The sequence below is a fragment of the Parathielavia appendiculata genome (genome assembly GCF_033297405.1).
Source record: "Parathielavia appendiculata strain CBS 731.68 unplaced genomic scaffold N657scaffold_1, whole genome shotgun sequence".
In the NCBI taxonomy this organism is placed as follows: domain Eukaryota; kingdom Fungi; phylum Ascomycota; class Sordariomycetes; order Sordariales; family Chaetomiaceae; genus Parathielavia; species Parathielavia appendiculata.
The window spans coordinates 1733497-1752477 of record NW_026944220.1 but is presented as its reverse complement, the minus strand read 5'-3'; the positions used below and the strand labels follow the sequence as shown (position 1 = coordinate 1752477).

The 18981-nt window shown below is 55.2% G+C and overlaps 6 protein-coding genes across 6 annotated transcripts; 4 read left to right on the top strand and 2 right to left on the bottom strand.

Annotated features, from left to right (window-relative positions):
• The first annotated feature begins 3928 nt into the window (after window positions 1-3928).
• On the top strand, window positions 3929-5784 carry N657DRAFT_667842 (uncharacterized protein). The gene is made up of 2 exons (XM_062795424.1): window positions 3929-4374; window positions 4433-5784. The coding sequence occupies exons 1-2, from the start codon at window positions 3973-3975 to the stop codon at window positions 5615-5617; spliced, it is 1587 nt and encodes a 528-aa protein (XP_062652406.1). The 5' UTR covers window positions 3929-3972; the 3' UTR covers window positions 5618-5784.
• Window positions 5785-6012: 228 nt separating this feature from the next.
• N657DRAFT_585843 (MBOAT-domain-containing protein) lies at window positions 6013-8673 on the top strand. The gene is made up of 5 exons (XM_062789792.1): window positions 6013-6382; window positions 6445-6512; window positions 6569-7150; window positions 7213-8074; window positions 8196-8673. The coding sequence occupies exons 1-5, from the start codon at window positions 6118-6120 to the stop codon at window positions 8300-8302; spliced, it is 1884 nt and encodes a 627-aa protein (XP_062652405.1). The 5' UTR covers window positions 6013-6117; the 3' UTR covers window positions 8303-8673.
• A 108-nt stretch (window positions 8674-8781) lies between these two features.
• N657DRAFT_652263 (uncharacterized protein) lies at window positions 8782-9690 on the bottom strand (the record flags this gene model as incomplete). Its single annotated transcript, XM_062794279.1, has 2 exons — window positions 8782-9507; window positions 9580-9690. 2 exons carry the CDS (start codon window positions 9688-9690, stop codon window positions 8782-8784), a joined length of 837 nt encoding a protein of 278 aa, XP_062652404.1.
• Window positions 9691-12406: 2716 nt separating this feature from the next.
• N657DRAFT_652262 (uncharacterized protein) lies at window positions 12407-14819 on the top strand (the record flags this gene model as incomplete). Its single annotated transcript, XM_062794278.1, has 2 exons — window positions 12407-13330; window positions 13392-14819. The coding sequence occupies 2 exons, from the start codon at window positions 12407-12409 to the stop codon at window positions 14817-14819; spliced, it is 2352 nt and encodes a 783-aa protein (XP_062652403.1).
• A 704-nt stretch (window positions 14820-15523) lies between these two features.
• On the top strand, window positions 15524-17793 carry N657DRAFT_639117 (uncharacterized protein). The gene has a single exon (XM_062791715.1). It carries the CDS (start codon window positions 15579-15581, stop codon window positions 17391-17393), a length of 1815 nt encoding a protein of 604 aa, XP_062652402.1. The 5' UTR covers window positions 15524-15578; the 3' UTR covers window positions 17394-17793.
• N657DRAFT_686131 (CS-domain-containing protein) lies at window positions 17574-18676 on the bottom strand (the record flags this gene model as incomplete). Its single annotated transcript, XM_062796818.1, has 3 exons — window positions 17574-18283; window positions 18339-18541; window positions 18661-18676. 3 exons carry the CDS (start codon window positions 18674-18676, stop codon window positions 17933-17935), a joined length of 570 nt encoding a protein of 189 aa, XP_062652401.1. The 3' UTR covers window positions 17574-17932.
• Window positions 18677-18981: the final 305 nt, after the last annotated feature.

Here is an 18981-nt window from a genome sequence, read left to right as displayed (position 1 = left end):
GTACAATATAAGTACGGATCCGTACAGTACATTTACCTCTATTTCATAGACTCCCTTCTACAATGGGAACTTCTTTGGCTAGTATGCTTTTACCAACGGTTATCCTCTAAAATCAATCGGTCCCTATATCGTTGAGGTGGACTCTGGCACGGCCATACACATATTCCAAGTCTCACTGTCCTTCAGGGTGAAGCCAAAACCATGTCCTTTCCACTATGCCATTTGAGATGCGACAAAACTGAGATTGCCAGGCTCAAGCGAAAGCGGGATGTCCGCATCTAACCAAAATGGGAAGTTTTACGGAGCATCTCTGGAAGGAAGGCGGAAAGGTTGACGAACCCATGGACGCTCTACGGCAAGTGTAGAACCATCTCATCAGGAAAGATAGCAAGATCCTGAGGGTTTCCGTACTTCACATTCAGAAGGTTTGCATTACACTATTCACCACAGGTGCCTGACCAACGGCTTTCTGGAGGTTGGAGTGGTCTACATCTACACTTCCCAAACAGGGTAAGTCACCCAGTTAAGGAGTCTGCTTAGCGTTGATTGCGAGTTGGAGCCCGGATGTGCCGTCTCCCCGCATCAGCTTCCAGATCATGAAACCAAGTTCCTGTGGTCGTGCCTGATTTATCGTATTCCGAAGGTGACACCGGAACAGAACATGGACTGTCCTCCCTCGTGAGCTCGGTATCTAGTGGATGAACTGGCGTGGAAAACACAGCGCCCGTTCACGACGTCAGCTGATTTTCCAGACGTGATTGAACGAGGAACACACAAATACACGCCTGCGAGAAGGGTTGGATGCAAGCCATCGGCCTCGAAAACCGACCAAACCCGGGTAGTGGAAGTTCGCCAATCACCATCATAACATGGCATGAACACGGCCTTGCGTCCCGAATAGGAGAAGGTCTGGTGGTGCATGCGGTGCGACTCATAAAATGTGCAAGAGAGGACACTGCGGCGCTCGTTCGACAAAACTGAAAAATCTATCTCAATACGGGCGTAATTCGCTATCGGATCGGCACTGCGACTGCACCACCTGCATTCTGCGCGGGCATGCCATCATCACTCGACAGGAACCTGGAACACAACACAACAGAATGTCTGGCGTATCTTCCTGGCTCACTCAGGGCCCTCCATGGAAAGTCTCTCTTGGGTCAGATTCTCCAGTTCCGCAATCACTTGCCCGGCTGACAGAAACCGGACGCAGGTGAACAAATCTCTCTTCCTTCCTTGGCCCTGTTTTCTCTCGCCGAGGGACAGTGGCAGAGGTTCGGTCTTTACGGGGAGTCAAAAGGTCACACATACTTGCTTGCACAGCAGCCAATGCCGGCATCTCGATATCACCGTTTCCTACTAATGCCGAGATCGACCTGATCCTTGCACGGCTTGCATGTCGTGATGATTTGGCTGGAACTGGCGACCCTGTGACTGGCCATGATGGGCTCAATCCCGGCCAGACCAGCCTGCTCACTCATCCGCCTTCAGGCCAAGAAACAGGTCTGCTGGCCACCACTTCAACACCGCCCCACTGAGGGATGGTTCTTTGTTGCGATAAATGGACTATACTTGTTCGCCTCAACGTCTGCTTAGTGGCAACAAGATTTGTAACTTCCTCCCATAGTATGCTCCAAGAACTCCCAAGGGCCCAAGGAGAAGTTGAATCTTTGCACGTCTGGTTGGCCATTTGTTACCTAGTCGATGTCTCGTACACGACGGCGCGGCAAACATCAACCTCGCCTGACGGGGCCCTCCATGGACTGGCCCTGGGCCACACCACTGGCACTCGCCCGAGGATCCGGCCTTACTCCACGCCGACCGTGCCGACTTTTCTCCACTCCACCCGATCACCATCCCGTTTCAGGCCCGGATACGGATACGCCCAGCTAAGACAAGACGCCAAGCGTCAAGAACGAGGCGATGCCCACCAAGACGCGCAAGTCGGATGACAGTCACCGTCCGAAGAGGCCGAGTACTATTCGATCAGGCATGGGCAAAAAGCTGCTCACCTCTGCCGTGTTGAATCGCCGGAGGACAAGTGCTCGAACTCATCCACATTGGTTCACTCGGACATTTGCATCAATGTCGAACAACGCTTTCTTGTTTATGTCGATCTAGGTGACACAAACAACTGAAACTTGGATGGTCGTCCTCTCGCTTCGGTTCCCGGAAACAACCTCGATGCCATGTGAGCCAAGCTCCTGGAGAAATCCGGGCAGTAGAGGCTCGCAAGCTCCTCTGGGAAACAAGGGTCTTGCCTTGTCCGCTGTCATTCTCAATCCAAAACGGCTTCATCCCGGAGATAACATTCGTCGGCATGTTCGTTCGCAAAACTGGCCGCCAAACAAGCCCCAGCCGGATGATCACACCGCCACGCCCCGCCTACACATCAGTCAAGTCAAACCAGCCGCTTACTCCCGCCTGCAGCACTCAGTGTCACCCCACAACAAGTGCCATGGTCTCAACAGCGTACCTATGACCCCGTGACCTCTGCCAGACCGCGCGTTCTCTGCTCAGTGATCCGTTCGGCATCATAAACAAGACTATCGCCGCAGCGCGTCAGGCCGTCACTGATGCAATATCCCTGCATGGCGAATTCAGTACCCATTCAGAAGACGACCGACTGCATTTACACTGGCTTTTACCTAGCTATTCAACTCAAGCTCTGCCAAACAAACGCCACACAATCTCGAGTAACACAGAATCAGGCCAGTGCGGTTTATCAGACTCCGCGTCTCAGGGGAAACGCTCTCAGCACGGGCGTCGCGTGTATGTGGTGATACAGATGAACGAGGCGTCCCTCAATGGCGCGAGTGATGCTCGAGGCCGTCCCAATGCCTGCACTTCCAGCCTTTGTCTGCCATCATTTGTGCCTTGAACTCATTGTCGCGAGTAGCAGCAAGTATCCATAAGTGCATTAGTTAACATCCAACATTGTCCATGTGAGAGGCATGTCAATGTACCTTCGCGTTTGACAGCTGGGCAGGTTCAAGTCTTAGGTTCATCAAATCTCTGAAAACCCGCCCTTTGTAACTGCTACTTTGTGGGAAAGCTGGGGAACTGTCTCAGATAACTCCGCCGCAGGAGTGTCCTCAATTGACTCTAACAGCAGAGGAGCCGTCCGAGGTTGCTTCTCATTAAACAAGTTCTAAGTTGGCACCATATAGCAATCTCACAGCAGCTCCCCTTTGTATTCCACTTTGCTGTATCTGTCGAATCGTCTCCTCGCACTGCGACGTACTTACACAGTAATGTTAGGCTGGCAGGTGTACTTAGGTACGCAATGCACCGCTCCGTGTATTGAAGTTCGTTAGGGACTCTGAATCCCCCGAGTCAGAGGGGGTGTAGAAATCCAATAAGTACTCAGGGTTCATTAGAGTCATTAGGAATGACACTGATGAGTCCAGCTGTGAGCATTGTCGCAATCAAGACGCAACAGTTTGTCGGGAGGAACAATATCAATTACAGCTTCAGTTATCAGATGACTTATAGGGGAAATAGAAGGACTAGTCACTTGTAACTTGAATCAATTTCTTGGTGAGTGGGCCATTGAGAGCTCCGGATTTCGCATGCATCTGACAGTTTGCCGGTGGACAGTTGCGGCGTGAGCTTTGATGGATTCATCATTGAGGGAGTCAGGAAAAAAGCGGATTCTGGTTGGCCCATTGACTTCCATAATGACCCACTTCAGAGCACTGACTTTGATAAGCACTTATCGCGATTTGGGTTGCTGGTTGCCGAATGACACACTCGACTGAGACTCCCCCCGACTTTCCACTGCATCTCTTGGGGCTTTGAGGGCGAATCAACCCTGAAAGACCTCAGTAGAGTGCCAAATCATACTTGTTGGATCAAGGTGATTCTCGAATAATAGCGAGTGTTTCAGTGGTTTTTACAACCGTGCTCAAACTCTCAGTGCCAATTTGCCTTCTCACACATCACCTGTCAGACAAAGTCTCAACACATGTCACGATGAACCCGGCAGAGTCTAACCCAGAGCTTGAATCTTTCCGGGAACAATGGAAGGCTGAGGTGCGGGCAAGGCATGTGGTCCCGAGCAGGTCCCAGTCACAGCAACACCAGAGGGCAGCGGCCGGACCGTCCACGACTTATGCGAAAACGCCGGCTCGGGTGAAGCCGCCACAGCCCAAGAAAAAACCGGCGGCTCAAGAGGAGGACGATGATAACGCCCAGTCACGGTCTTTTGACGAGCCGGCGGCTGCCCGGCCAACATCCTCCCATGATCGAGAGCAACTCGGCGCGCCAGAAATGGGCGAGCCGGTTTCAGCACTGGAGCACTATGAGAGGGCAGTAGAAAAGGAGGCGGCCGGTAATCTGGGAGACAGCTTGAAGCTGTACAGGAAGGCCTTTAGGGTGCGTCGTGCCGAAATATCGAGACATGGCTGAACTCGACATGCTGACAACGACCCAGATGGACGACGCGGTCGACATCAAGTACAAGAACAAGCACTTCCCAAAGGCGGTGCCCAAGCCTGCCCCAGCAGCTCCGTTCAGGAGGGCGCCAGTTGGCGCCGACTCTGTGTCCAAACCAGATGAACCGCAATCCATGAATGACCTCATCGCCAGCTTTTCTGTTGTGTCTATCGCGCCGGCGCCACCTGCGGTCGAGGGCATGCCGCCATCCCCGTGCCCGCTCGCCTCTTTGCCAGAGGAGCTCTTGGTGCACATTCTACGTGATGTGGCCATTCTCGACGTTGGGGACTTCGTGCGGCTCGCCCAAGTCTGCAAGCGCCTCGCTTACCTGGTGGCCACTGAAGATCGTATCTGGCGACGCATTTGCCTCGGTCCGGAATTCGGCTTCGAGGGAATGCACTACTACTGGCAGCGTCAGATAACCTGGGGGCCGCTTACCGAACAAGATCTCCTCCGGGAAGCCGACGAAGCAGTAGCAGGAGGATCCCACACTCCCGAGGTCGAAGCACCCCCACTCCCACTGACGCTCGCCGAGCGCACACGCCGACACGTCCAAGAGAGCACCGCCAACACGCTCATGTTTTACCACTCTCTTTACTCCTGCTCCTGGCAGCGCATGTTCCGCCTGCGCCCGCGTATCCGTTTCAACGGCTGCTATATCAGCACTGTCAACTATATACGGGCCGGCCAGGCCAATGTCAACTCAGTCACTGCGGGCTTGCCCGTGCACATTGTCACCTACTACAGGTACCTCCGTTTCTTTCGGAATGGGACCGTCATCAGCCTCCTGACCACGGCTGAGCCAGCCGACGTCGTTCACCACCTGACCCGCGAGGCCGTCGCTCTGCATGTCGGCGGCGCCAACCCGCACCTGCCGAGCGCTGTGGTGCAGTCTGTGCTGAAGGGCCGCTGGAGGCTTGCGCGCAAGGCCGACAACCCCGGCGCATCTCTCAGCGAGGCCGAGGGTGACGTCGTGGTCGAGACCGAGGGCGTGAGCAAGTACATTTACAGGCTGGATCTTGCTCTGGGCACGGCGGGGAAAGGCACCAAGAATAACAAGCTCTCCTGGAAGGGGTTCTACAGTTATAACCCCCTGACGGGTGACTGGGCTGAGTTCACGATGAAAAACAACAAGCCATACCATTTCAGTCGCGTGCGAAGTTACGGTGTGAAGGGGGCATAGTCCGGAACCAAGTTAAGGACTTATGGGGTCCTGGATTCCATTTTCGCTTCTCTTGCTTTTCAAGAGCCTTCTTTCTTATTTGTTCAATGTTCCTTAGTAAGAAACAGAAGGATTACGGTGATAGATGCATATAGCGTGGAATATACTGGAAACCGTTTGCGTGTGCTTCTGCTAGAGTATATCGAGTAGGTATGGAGCATCACCTCCTGCAAGAGGCTCGATTACGGAAAGTGGCGAAGGGGTTTCAGGGGGCTTGGCAGCAGCTGCCCACCGGCTGCCGTCGGCCGGGCAAGACATGCCTCGGTCGCGTGCAAGTCCACCGCCCAAACGACATCCTACAGCAAACCCGTGAATACGGGATCGTAACTGCAACAAACCGCCGCTGCCACTCCTTTTTTTCCGCGACGATAGACGAATCTCGCTCTTCCATTTCAAGATGCTGTAATTGGCCAAAGTTAGCAACTTTCAACCCGACCACGCCAACCTGTGCAACTACAGCCATGGCGTCCCGCGGCGACAACGGCAGCCGCTCCGGTCCGATCTCGTTCCTCGCCAGCGTCTACGATCTCGACACGCTTGACACCCGCTTCACCACGCCGTCGTCGGTGCCATATCGGGCTGCAGCGGACAAGCGGGAAGACGACAGGGTCACCGGCAGACGGGCTGAGCCGTCGAAATGGAACACGCTCGAGTTCTATGTCTATTACTTGGTGTTCTTGGTTGCTGTCCCGTACATGTTCTGGATCGCCTATGATGTATCGAGGCGTAGGTTGCTGCTTCCCCGCAGTGGGTGTCAAGGAACCGGATCGGATTTTGACCGTGGGCAGCGTCGGACCCAAGATATCAGAAGTTCAAGCATCTGCTTTCGGACGGCTGGATTCCAGGGCGCAAAATCGTAAGGCATTTCTCGGGGGTCGTGTTGAGACTGCATGCTGAGTTTTGGTTCTATAGGACGTATCCGATGCGCAGTACCATACCTTCCGTGTCAACCTGCCGTACATGGCCCTTTTGCTGCTCTTCCACCCGCTGCTGCGGAGGGTCTGGAACGCCGTGTATCCTGTCCCGCAGGAGACGAAGCCTTCCAAGTTGAACTCTCCCGAGGTTGCTGAGGCAAGGCTTCACCAACGCGCCTCGTTCGATGCTGCCTTTGCACTGCTTTACCTCGTTGTTCTTCACGGCTTCTCGGCCGCCAAGATCCTCGTGATCCTGGCCATCAACTACAAGATCGCGACGGGACTGCCGAGGAAATATGTCCCGGCCGTGACTTGGGTTTTCAACATCTGCACTTTGTTCGCTAACGAGCTGTGCGAGGGATACAAGTTCCGCGATACTGCGCTTCTCTTCACGGGGAGACCGGCGCTGGATCTGGTGACGGATACCCTGGGTTTGGTTAGGTTGGGCGAGTGGCTCGACAGTCACGGCGGGCTCATGGGTCGTTGGGAGATCCTTTTCAACATTACTGTCCTTCGCCTGATTAGCTTCAACCTCGACTATTACTGGAGCTTGGACAGGCGGAGTTCCAGCCCCATCGAGGTATGGCCCCTTTTCCAACTTCATCTCTATCTGCTTTGATGAGTTTTACTGACGCCCCCAAGAAGAAACAACTCGACCCGGCCAACCTCTCGGAGCGCGACCGCATCTCCATCCCTGCATCTCCGCAAGACTATTCTTTCCGCAATTACCTCGGCTACACCATCTACGCCCCTCTCTACCTCACCGGCCCCATCATCACCTTCAACGACTACATTTCCCAGCAGCGCTACCAGCCCGCCACGCTATTTCCCTCACGCACGCTCAAGTACGCCATCCGCTTCGGCCTCGTCCTGCTCGCCATGGAACTGGTGCTGCACTACGACTATGTGGGCGCCATCTCCAAATCCGGCCCGGACTGGTCCTCCTACACGCCGGCCCAAATCTCCCTCCTGTCCTACTTCAACCTGCACATCATCTGGCTCAAGCTCCTGCTTCCCTGGCGCTTCTTCCGCCTCTGGTCGCTCGCCGACGGCGTCGACCCGCCCGAGAACATGGTGCGCTGCGTCAGCGACAACTACAGCACCCTGTCCTTCTGGCGCGGCTGGCACCGCAGCTACTACCGCTGGCTGCTGCGCTACATCTACATCCCGCTCGGCGGGTCCAGCTTTAGGACGGGATTCGACGCGGCCCGCACCGTGCTCACGTACCTGGTCGTCTTCACGTTTGTCGCGCTGTGGCACGACATCAAGCTCAACCTGCTCATCTGGGGCTGGCTGGTGGTCGTCTTCTTCCTGCCCGAGATCGCCGCGGGGTACATGTTCCCCCGCCGCAAGTGGGAGGGAAGGCCGACGGCGTACCGGATGCTGTGCTGTGTTGGCGGGGTGGGCAATGTGTTGATGATGATCTCGGCTAATCTGGTCGGGTTTGCCGTTGGGCTGGACGGGCTGGAGAATATCGTCAAGGGGATTTTCAGGGACTATTCCGGTACGTTGCAAACTCATTTGTGGCCCCATTGCCCACTTTCATCTTGACTTACTTAGCTATCTTTCCCTTTCGTCTTTTTCCAATCCCGTCTCTTCTTCGCTGTTACTGACTGCTAGTCTAGGTCTGGTGTTCCTCGTTACAGCATGCTCAGCCTTGTTTGTGGGCATCCAAGTTATGTTTGAAATACGGCAGTCCGAGTTGAGACGGGGTATCGATCTGAAGTGCTGAGATTCTGGTGTGTTAAATTCTTTCTGATGATAGAATTACTTTCAACTGGACAGTATCGACAGGCTAAGTAGCTCTTGTCCCATAAATGGACGAATTTTCTTGCGTCAGTGATACTTTCAGGTTGTGTCACCTGGAACAAAGCGATGACCCGGCATTGCTCGATACGCCTGCTCCCAGTGTGGCTGCAGCCCTGGGATCACAGCCGTATCCTTGGCCGACTCGAGGTGACATTTGATCTGTGCGAGTACGTGCAGGCTCCAGAACGTCAATCATAATTCGAAATAGAAACCCTGACAGCTTAGTGTTCCTTCTACTACAAGCATGATACGCACATATGCCAAGGGCAATCTAAGGGTATATCCTCCCACGACATAACCAATGGTGAAAGATGCAAGAAGATCCTCGCCAACGCCCGACCGGCGAATGTTTGAATGTTGGGGGAGTAGACGAACAGAAACCACCCGACGGCATATTGGGTGCTACGCCATCGTTGACTCCCGCGGCTTCCCCAGTTCCAAATCCGCTGCCGCGCTTGATCTGTCCTGTCCGACATTTGAAAACTTGCCATGCTTCCCAAGCTTCGTCTCAGTGATGTACTTGCGCAGCCAAATCGCGCCCCAGGCGATCCCAAAAATGAGCAGGCACCCAACGGCGATTCCAAACACGTAGGCAGCCACCAGCCCCCGCTGCGTGTCCGGGTTGAGAAAATCGTACGTGTAGAAACCCTTAGACGTCTTGGTCACGTACGCCAGAGCGAGGTACAGCGCCAGGATCAAAACCAGCCACGTCATGTGCACGGCGGGCGGCACGTTGGTACGCGGCACGACGAGTTCGAACAGCGCGAAGACGCTGTTGAGCGCATGCTGAGAAACGTTGCTCCACCCGGCGAATATCTCGGTGAACCACCGGCCGTTGTACAGGCGGCCCCAGTAGACAATGGTCACGACGAAAGGGTAGACGATAATGGTGGTATAAAACGCCGAGTGGAGGGCCTGGAGGGGCCGCGGGAACCGGTCGAGGAGCGCGACGCCCGAGCGCGCGTAGGTGAATGTGTGGATCGCGGCGACCAGGAAGTAGAAGGCGAGTCCCCAGTACGTGAGGGTGGTGAAGTAGCTAAACTGGTTCTGCGACGCGGTGCAGCCCGTCGCAGCTTTGGCGCATTGCCAGGCCAGCACGAAGACGACCGTGGTGAAGGCATATAGAGACTGCGCAGGGCACGCGCGAGTCAGCGATTGCCATTCCGGGGCGGAAGCAAGTGGGCAGTGATGGAGACTTACGATGACAGCTCGGCAGAAGAAAAGCAGCCATGGTGACAGGAGCCACGATGTCTCAAACCGATGGGTTGGGTCCCAGACGTCGGTCCCAAATCTGAAAGGTCGCCCAGCCATGGGTGCCGATCCTGGCTTCGCAGAATGCAGATCGCTTGGCGCGCGCTGAGAGAAAGCGACTATCCGCACCTGGTAGTTATCTCTCAGGCTGTCAAAAATCGGCGTTGACGAAACCGTCGCGGCGTAGAGATGGAAAGGCTGCTCTTGCTGGTTTTGGGGTCTTAGTCTGTGGCATTTCTCTTCTGCGTGTTCCTTTCGAAGCGAAAGCGGCTCGAGGCCGAATATGGCAGGTAGCGCCGTCACCCTCGTCTCATCCAGGGTCGAAGCTGCAACGTCGCGAGGGTTCGGCAGTGCGGACGCGACCCTTGTTTGGGTCCTTGAGCTGTGCTTCTGGAACCCCGGATTCTCGAAGTCAGTTTCCACCGTTGAAACTTGCCCGTATTTGTACTCTATCATGTGCCTGGTACAGGCTCGAATGCTGTAGCTAGAGCAACTGCTAGGTTGCCGTAGTGCTTGAGTGGAACTTCATGTTATATTGGCGCCTGGTGGCGTTGGCTGAGAGCATACCTTACGCACAACGACAACCAATTGTTGGCTGGTGGGCGTGATCCCCCGGCTCCTGATGAGGTGAGCCGGAGTAGCTAAAAGTGAGTTATGAAGAAATTAGAAGTTGAGAAATCGTCCGGTAAAACTACTGGAAGCCGTCAAGGTTCACGTCTGGTATGTACTTGTAACTGACCGAGCTTCACTGGGAGAGCTCCAGAAGAGACAGGGCCATGTCACATCAGAGATTTCGTGTAACTGAACTTTGTCTGTGCCAACTGCATTTCTGCAGGTTTACCACTTGCAAAGCACTTGTTACAAGGAAATTCGGACCGTGTGAGGGCTTGGGGCTTACGCTAACGGTATAGTATTTGATGAGCTCCACTAGATGCGCGGGTCCGCGCATTAGGTAGCAAGGCAAAATTACATGGATCCCACTAACGTTAGATGCGCGGGTCCGCGCGCATTAGATAAGCAAACGGATTACATAATCGCCGAACATGCATCTATCGCAGAATCCGCCCACACCGCCACCACCACCAATGCCATCGCCAGAGCTAATTACAGTACATCTGAATACCGCAAAGGGCATGCCCTTGAGGTTCTTGTGTGGCCAAATGCGTGGTACTTCGTACACTTGCTCGGAGCTCGGCGAGGTCGCACTGCCTGGACCTTGGCCTCAACTACCTCGAACTGACTGGGCTCCCGCTTAGTCTTGACCTTGAGAGTGAGCTTTGGGCCCGGGTTGGCTCAATACGCTGGCGAGGCCCAAGAAAGTAAGTTCTCGTTATAACCCATGCATTGATTGCTTCAAATAACGTTAAGGCTTTAACTATCTGATTTCTACCTCTCTAAGCATGTAACGCAAAGGTGCGCGGATTTGTACCGTGCGGTTAAGTATGCCAAGCCCTACTGTGTCCTGTGGCAATGTCAACTAAGGTAAGGTATTACTTAAGCAGGAAGGTCTGGAATACCTGGTACCTGTAAGTTAACTGCGGTTCAAGTTGCTGGCAGGCGCTGACAACTCTACTGATATTTCTGCAGGTGGGAGCCTCGACATAAACATCTCAATTCCGAATTCATTTGCCCGCATTACGGACAACAGTCTCGCAGCCAGGCCGCTCCTCCACCCCCCCCCTTCGGCCTGTCGCTCAGCAGAGATGCGCTACCTATTTGACGGCAGGCTTGCATGGATGACGAGAGTTTCGGTTGGTTGGTCATGAGCTGAATCCAGCTCTGATGGGTCCATTGCCCGCGGTATTGGCGAGCCATCCAAATCCAATTCCCGGTTTGCACTCGGGTTGAGGATCGAGGGAGGGACAAGCAATTGGCAGCTCATTTTCTGGGTCCGTTGGCCCATCGACTGAGATGTCCCAGCAAGAAAAGAGGTCCTTTTCTGCTCGCTTCGATCAACCCCAGCTCTTGAGTTGACACCACACCCCTTTTCCCCGCGGCCGCGACGCTATCATCCTGAATGGATAACGTTGGATCGGTACGCAGGGGGTGGATGCAGGGCCAGGAACCGCTTCCGGGTTCGCGAGTGCGCCAGCCCATCCAATAGTTCCGGTGGAGCGCATCTCTGATTTTGTTGCTCCTCCTGCCAGGGGGTTCCTCTCCCCGACATCACAGTCACCTCACTCCATATTCGACCTGCTCCGCTGCTTGATCCTTCTAAACCTCCCTGACCGCAGAACGTTGCCGACGACATCCAAGAGCTCACCGTGATATTTGCCATTCTCTGAGTTGTTTCTCGACTGTTAGCCACTCACGCTCGACGCTCACAACCGCGACACGCCCAGTTTGGTTTGGTGCGACTGGCCGACGCCCTTCCTTGAAAGCCGACTTTCGGATCGATCCCTCAACGAAAAACAACTAGACACCGACCAACTTAGCCCGTGGCTGAAAAGCGAAGAGGTATTTCGGGTGCCTCACCTTGTCTCTTCCTTACCGCGCATTCGCCTCTGAGGCCCGTTACCACTATGTTGCATCCCAGGCCGCTTCCGTGACAGGAGCACCGCCATTGACTCTCGACATCTTCGCCGTTCCCCCGAGTTTTGCCGGTGTCATCCTACGCATCCCATCCCTGCGGGAACCCGTAGACTCGGTAAACCTGAGGTCGCCGGCCTGCACGCTTGTACGACAAGTTCCTGCCGATCGCCGCCGTGGCCGCGGCCAATGACAGCCCAACGCCGACCTATTTGATATTGAAATTGGAAAACCTCCCTGCTACGCCATGGCTTTTTCCCAACCCCCGCCGTCACGCCTCTCTGAGCTGCCCATTGTGCTGGTACCCGATGTCGACGATGAGGATGTGGACTCGGGAGCGGGTCTCGAGCTTGATACCCGGGCGCCACAGGAGAAATCGCAGCCGTCTCCCGCTCCGCAGCACCCGATTCCCTCCATGCAGCAAGCCTTTGCCGAATCGTTACTAGAGGCAACAAACGGTGCCAATGCGACGAAACCCAAGTTACGGACCGGCGATGCCAAAGCAAGGCGGGAAGAGCTGCTCGACCAGGGCGCGTCGGATCCTCCCCCAACTGCGCTGTGGCGCTGCCGGCCGGGCCAGCAAACGCACGAGCTTTGCAGGCTGATGGCCCAGATTTCGTTTGGTGTCTATCTGCTGCTGAATGGCATGGCCAACAGCCAGATTCTGGTCGTCTCCATCCTGCAGGGCCACATCGACGAGGTAGACGAGTTCCTGGAGACGACGCTGGAGGACATGGACCTTGCCACCAAGGACATGGAGGAACGGATCAAGCATTTGAAGCTGCCCATGGATAATATTGATGTGTTTGAGCGAATGCTGGAGGATCGCAATTTTCGCATGCAAATCCTCGAGGGCAACCAAAAGATCGAGCATATCTTGGCACGGACCCAGATTGCGCTGAAACAGACCACGCAAGATCTGTCCGAGGGTCTCGCGGCAACCAGGGAGTTTACCATCTACCTGGCCGAGCAACAGCACGGGAGCTGGCGCCGGGAGCGCCCTGATGTGACCGACATTTTCGATGCTATGAGGGGCAATACTGACGGGTGGTTCAACGCTTTTATGGACCTGCAAGTCAAGGGGAGTGCTTTGAACGCTCTCATTGTAAGATTAACAGATATCATCTCGGAGATGGAGCGGCGGGCAGGCGAAGTTAGCCGCAAGACTCGGGTATGTCGACGTTGCCGTCATCTTGCGAGCGCGAACTCGTTGTCACTAACTGCTCGAACAGTTCAGCGTTCAACCTTTCACTTCTCCGCAGCATAGCCCCCAACCATCAGATGCCTCTTCGGTCACAACTCCTCCAACTTCTCCGCCGAGAAAGATAGCCAATTCCCCTCCGCGGATATCGTTACGGTTGAGCACGATCAAAACGGTCGATTTATCGATTGATGTTGGATCGCGGACGACCGTGGAGGAGGACCTGGAGCAGCGCCGCTTGACTGAGCAGCCAAGCCGGGACGGAGCCACGCCGCGGTCGCTCCTGATGGTAACTTCCAGGTCGCCGCCCCCGGAAGAGACGCCGCCCGAGTCGCCGTTAGAACTTCCGCCCCGGTCACCCCCTGCTCGGAATCCTCGCCGGCTTTCCAATTGGCCGTCGACGCTGTTAGAAGCACCTCAACCCGAAGTGCCCAAGCAACCCGACGAGGAGGAGGCGGAGGAGGGCACCTTATATATTTTGCAGCCAAGAACATATACGCCTCAACTTCCATCACCACAGCCCTCGCCTCGTATCATGCAACCAGCGTCCCGCCTTGGTGGTCAGCCGCCCGAGACGGAAAGGGAAGCCAACAGGTCCCGAGCGGAATCGTTTGCTTCTTCGGTGGAATCAGCTGCGCAAGTGACCATTGAACACGCGAAACCACGGGTGGAACAAGTGTTGTCGAAGCCACAGGCACACCGACCAAGAGTCGTTGAGATTGGCGCAAGATCAGACCCAAAGCTGACTCCAAGGACGAGTCAGAGATTCCAGCCCATATCCAGGCCAGACCCGACTCAAGCACCGGAACTGGTAATTTCAGGGGATCCCGAGGTACATACGGCGCAGAGGACGTCGCTCCGGCAACGTGTTTCGCTGAAGACGACGCCGCCGGAGTCAATTCACGTACCGCCGCCAAACGCCCTCGGGCTGCAGGGGCCATTGCACATAGCACCCCGTACTTACCAAGCGCCAGATTCCGCGTATGGGTCGGATATGGAGCGGCCTCCTGTCAACTCCATGGCATCCATCAACTCGTCTCTCGCGGATGTCTCACCACCCTCTATCCACTATCCGGGAATGATTCCCTCGCCGCACTCTGAGAGACAATTCTTCCGCCCGGTGCAAGCCAACCCGTACTCACCGCTGCAGCAGCGACCACACACATCCGGAACTGTCGGTCCCCATCATTTCCCGGCCCCACCGAGGCACACGCCCTCGGCAATGGGGATGAGCATCATGAGCCGGGGGACGACCATGACCAATCAGACGGCGGGCAGCAAATCGGTGAAGAAGAAGCGCAGCGCCTTCGGCTGGCTGAAAAAGGCCTTTTCGCTGGACGAAGAGGAGCGCGCCGCGTTCGAGCAGAGGAGAAAGGAGCAGGTGGCCAACAACCCGTATTACGAAGGCAGGAGCCAGGAGTTTCTCGACGGCAAACGCATCCGGCCACGTCAGGTTTAGATTATAGTGAAAAGAGGGCGCTCGGCGGCCTGGTCGTCTTGTTCAAGCCGATCTCCGGAAGACAGGGATGGACAGAGCTGGGGACGAGCATGGCGGTTTATTATGCGGCCCGTGCCGGTCGGTGTAAAACCACGCCAGCCATGAGTCCTACCACGGCTGCAGTTTTCCGCCGTGTCACGGAGCGGTCCCGCCCGTTGCTTTTCATGCGCTTGATACCCGGTGGGCCAATCCTGGCAAGTGTCGGGGGATGCATGTCTTATGCGTCATACCTTATAGGAGTGTCTGGATCTGTACTTCTAGAGTTTGGGCTGTTCTCGTTTTTCATTGTTGGGTCGGGCTCAATCTACTCGTCGAGTTGTCAGAGACGCCAAGTTGGGGTATACCTTATGGCTTCTGACAGAGGGTTTTGGAAGGGAACTGCATAGCGAAGCAAGCGATGACGGTTCTATCTGTATTATAGTCATCATAGTTGGAAAACGGGTAATCTAATTCCATCGCGCACACTAGGATGATGAGGAGTTGGCTTTTGGTGCAGAGGTTGGTCAAATACGCCGTATCGTTGGGTGTGTACTAAGGTACCGTACCCGTATATCCTCGTATTAATCGGTGTGTAATTTCCAACAGCCGGTGGGTAAGATACTATGTGATTTCGTTCCTGCTAGCCTGGACCGCTGTATTGATAAAGAACCCGAGAGAACCGTGCTCAAAATTTTCCCCCCAACTTGTTTCCTTCATCGCATCTTCCTGTTCACCATAACCATGGCCCAATCAAAGGACCACCTGTCCGAACTCGACCGCCATGTGCAGCTTCTCGAGAGCAGAGTAAACCAGCTGCGCGCGTCCCTGTCGCACTGGCAGCAATGGTACCTCGAGTACTCGGCGCTCAAAGAGGAGGTCGAGCAGCTTCCCACTGACTCGCCTCCGCATGAACAGCTTCGTCGTATCCGCCGCGATTTTGACGGCAAGGTGCTCACAAACAAGGAAATCAATGAGATCCTGGGGAAGAATGACCTCAAGCAACCAGAGCAAATTGTTAGCGTGCTCTCGCGCCGCATGGACTATGTCGAGCAGAACATCGGTTCGTTGACGAAGCTTATTGAAAAGGAGGAGAATAAGCTCGCTGCTGCAAGCGTTGTTGCACAACCCGATGCCGGCACTGACGAAGAGACTGGATTACCCTTGACCGACATCATTGAGGAACTGGACGATGACGACAACGTTGTCAACTTCCGGCTGCAAAGCGGCTCTGACGTTGAGCCAAAGATCGTCGAGGCTCTCAAGAAAGCTGGGATCCGCGAGAAAGATCTTGCTGAGGCTGAAGCAGAGTTGCCGAAGGATCAGGAACCATCCACCTCCAGTCCAAGGCAGGACGATGCTGTAAAACAGCCTATCGCGGGTCCCGCCGGAAGTACTACGAGCGATACCCAGGAGAGTCTTTCGAGCGATGGGCCTGTCAGCCGCAAGAAGTCTGTCTCCTTTGCCGAGGACACCAAACCGGGCCATAATGTTGCTGAGCAAAGCAAGTCAAGGGCGGCTGAGAATCTTGAATGGCTCATGCAGAAAGCCAGGGAGCAAGAAGCGATGGACATGTCGTCGGCCGTCATTCCAGATGACGAGTCAGAAGAGGACAGGCGATTGCGCCGTGAAATGCTCGAGTACGGCATGTCGGAAATTGGTCCCATTGTGGCCGAGCTGCAGATTGAAGAGGGCGACTCGGGCGACGAGGATGACTGGGAATGGGACGGCACTGATGACGAGCTCGAAGAGGAAGAGACGGATGATGACGGCGAGGACGAGCTGGGGCGCTCGAAACGCAGCGTCATTTCTTCAGACTACATCAAGCGCATGCAGGAACTTGAAACACGTCTGAGCGTCCAGTCCGCCTTCGCAGTTGGCGGCTCGGAAACGAAGGCAAAGACACCGGACGAAGGCATGGGGCGGATAGCCGTGGTTGGCGACTCGGATGCCTCAACCGCGTCCCCTAAACTTCCGGGAAAAAAGAGTGTCAGCTTCGCCGCTAAGTTGGACATTGCTCCCGATCCCGGCTCTCAACCACCTCCGGATGTCAAACCCAAGGAACGCATAATTGCCGAGGTTGGCGATGTCGTGGAGAAGGTAGCAGAACCAGGGTTGGTGAAGGAGCCCGAGGAACCGCCAAAGCGGGTGTCGAGGTTCAGGAAAGAGCGGGCTACGGTGGCGTTGTCTTCCACCTCGGCTGCGGCCGCACTTCCTCCAGGCCCGCATCAACTGCCCACCACGTTCCTCTCGGCCAAAACTGTTCCTCCAGCTGAGCCAGCTCCACCAGAACTGGGGACGGTGGCCAGCACAATTGTGGAACGGCCGACGATGCCGGACCCGGCAGAGCCAGACGAGATGGACGATGCTCTGCTCTACAAAGCCGCAGCGGTTGAGTACACCCGTATGCGGAACAAGCTAATTCAGAAGCACGGTGGCTTCTTGCAGCAGGACGGGGCCATCGACAGTGAAACAGGCCTGGTCCCCCTGGACGAGGAACTGGGCGGACCCAAGAGGATGAGCAAGTTCAAGGCTGCTCGGCTGACCAAGCTGCAGTAGACCAGGATGGCAGATTGGACTGTCCCATACTCGATGAGAATCGAACTATACCGACATCCTCAACTCGGATCCTGGTTCTTTGTGATTCGGTGCATCTCCTCCCTCTCGAGACATTTCTTTCTCTCCCTTCTGTACTGGAGCAGGAGCGGCCCATGGCGGAGAGCCATGGTGACCGGTCTCCCAAGTGCCATCGAGTTGGTGGCTGACAACGGAACGCTCAATTATCTGACAATTGATGGTTTGCAGCTCACCATCTGCATTCACATTACTGGCGATTCCAATAAAAAGCGGATGGGCTCTCTGACGCCTCGACCCTTGGCAAACTACCCCATGGTCCTGGCGATTCGTTTCACCCCTCACATTTTTCCATAGGAACAATAGAAGCCGAGTTCATGTGTATCATTGCGGTCGTAAACATATCGCGCTGTGCTGCCCCTTTCCGCGTAAGGGACCCAATGCCGTTTGGTCAAGTACTCCACATCACCGACAACCAACGTACATACATGCAGCAAGGTTCGAACCAGGCAACAGACGTCGCTTCAACTAATCTTCGCCTTGCTAAAGTCCATCTCGGGGTGCTGCTCCTGGAACTTCTTGAGAATGTCCAGCTTCTTTTGCTCGTCGCTCGTCGGCAGGCCCATCTCCTTTTGCCGCTGGTCGTACATCATCTTCTCCACCATGCTGCGCGTCTCGCCGTCCAGGTCCGACAGCTTGCTGTTCTCGGGCACGATCTTGGTCACGTCGATCTTGGGCGCCGTCGTCACCACGTGCGCCCACCACTCCATCTTGTTGACCTTGTCCAGGTGGATCTCGATCACCTTGGTGTTGTCGGGCGCCGCCGAGAGCGTCCAGGTGCTGTCGTCGGTGCGGATCGCGTGTGGGAGGGTGCCCTGCAGGAGTAAGAGTTGGTTATGGTAGAGAGAAGAGGGTGAACATGGGGCTGACCTTGAGGATGGGTTCTTGCCCCTTGATTCCCGCCGAGATGGAGTTCTTCTTGATGTCGACTGCTATGTCACGCCCCTTGAGATTGCCCGGTACCGAGATGGTGATGTCGAGGTCGCCGATGGTTTGGGTCCACTTGTAGGGCAGAGCGTCCTGTTCGGCCTTCTCCTTGGCGCGCGCGGCAGCCTCCTCGGCGGGTGTGAGTTCTGTCATGGAGATGTCAGTATGCGGTCTTGTAGGGGGCTTCGAAATAAGCCTGGGGGCAGAAACGCTGCGGAATCACAAGTTCCAATAAGGGTAGAAGTTTGGGAAATGGGAGACGTACCCTTGTCGTCGGCCATTCTGGAATGTCTGTAGTACACCGTTTATAAGCCTCTTGATGGCTTTAAACGTCTTAGGACTCGGAGGTTTGTCACGAGGATTTTTCGAAGTTCATGGAACTGAACTGAGCTTCGAGCTCATGGTGGGGCAAGCTTTCACCCCTCCACCCCGCTAGTCGCAGCGTTGCATAAGCTGGATCCAAGATCCAAGGTAAAGTGGGGTTCCAAAAGTCTGTTACCATCCCATCCTGAATCCCCAACCACTCAAATTACCCAGCGCTGGTACTTCTGACTTAACAAATCATAACTTAATATACAAAAATCCA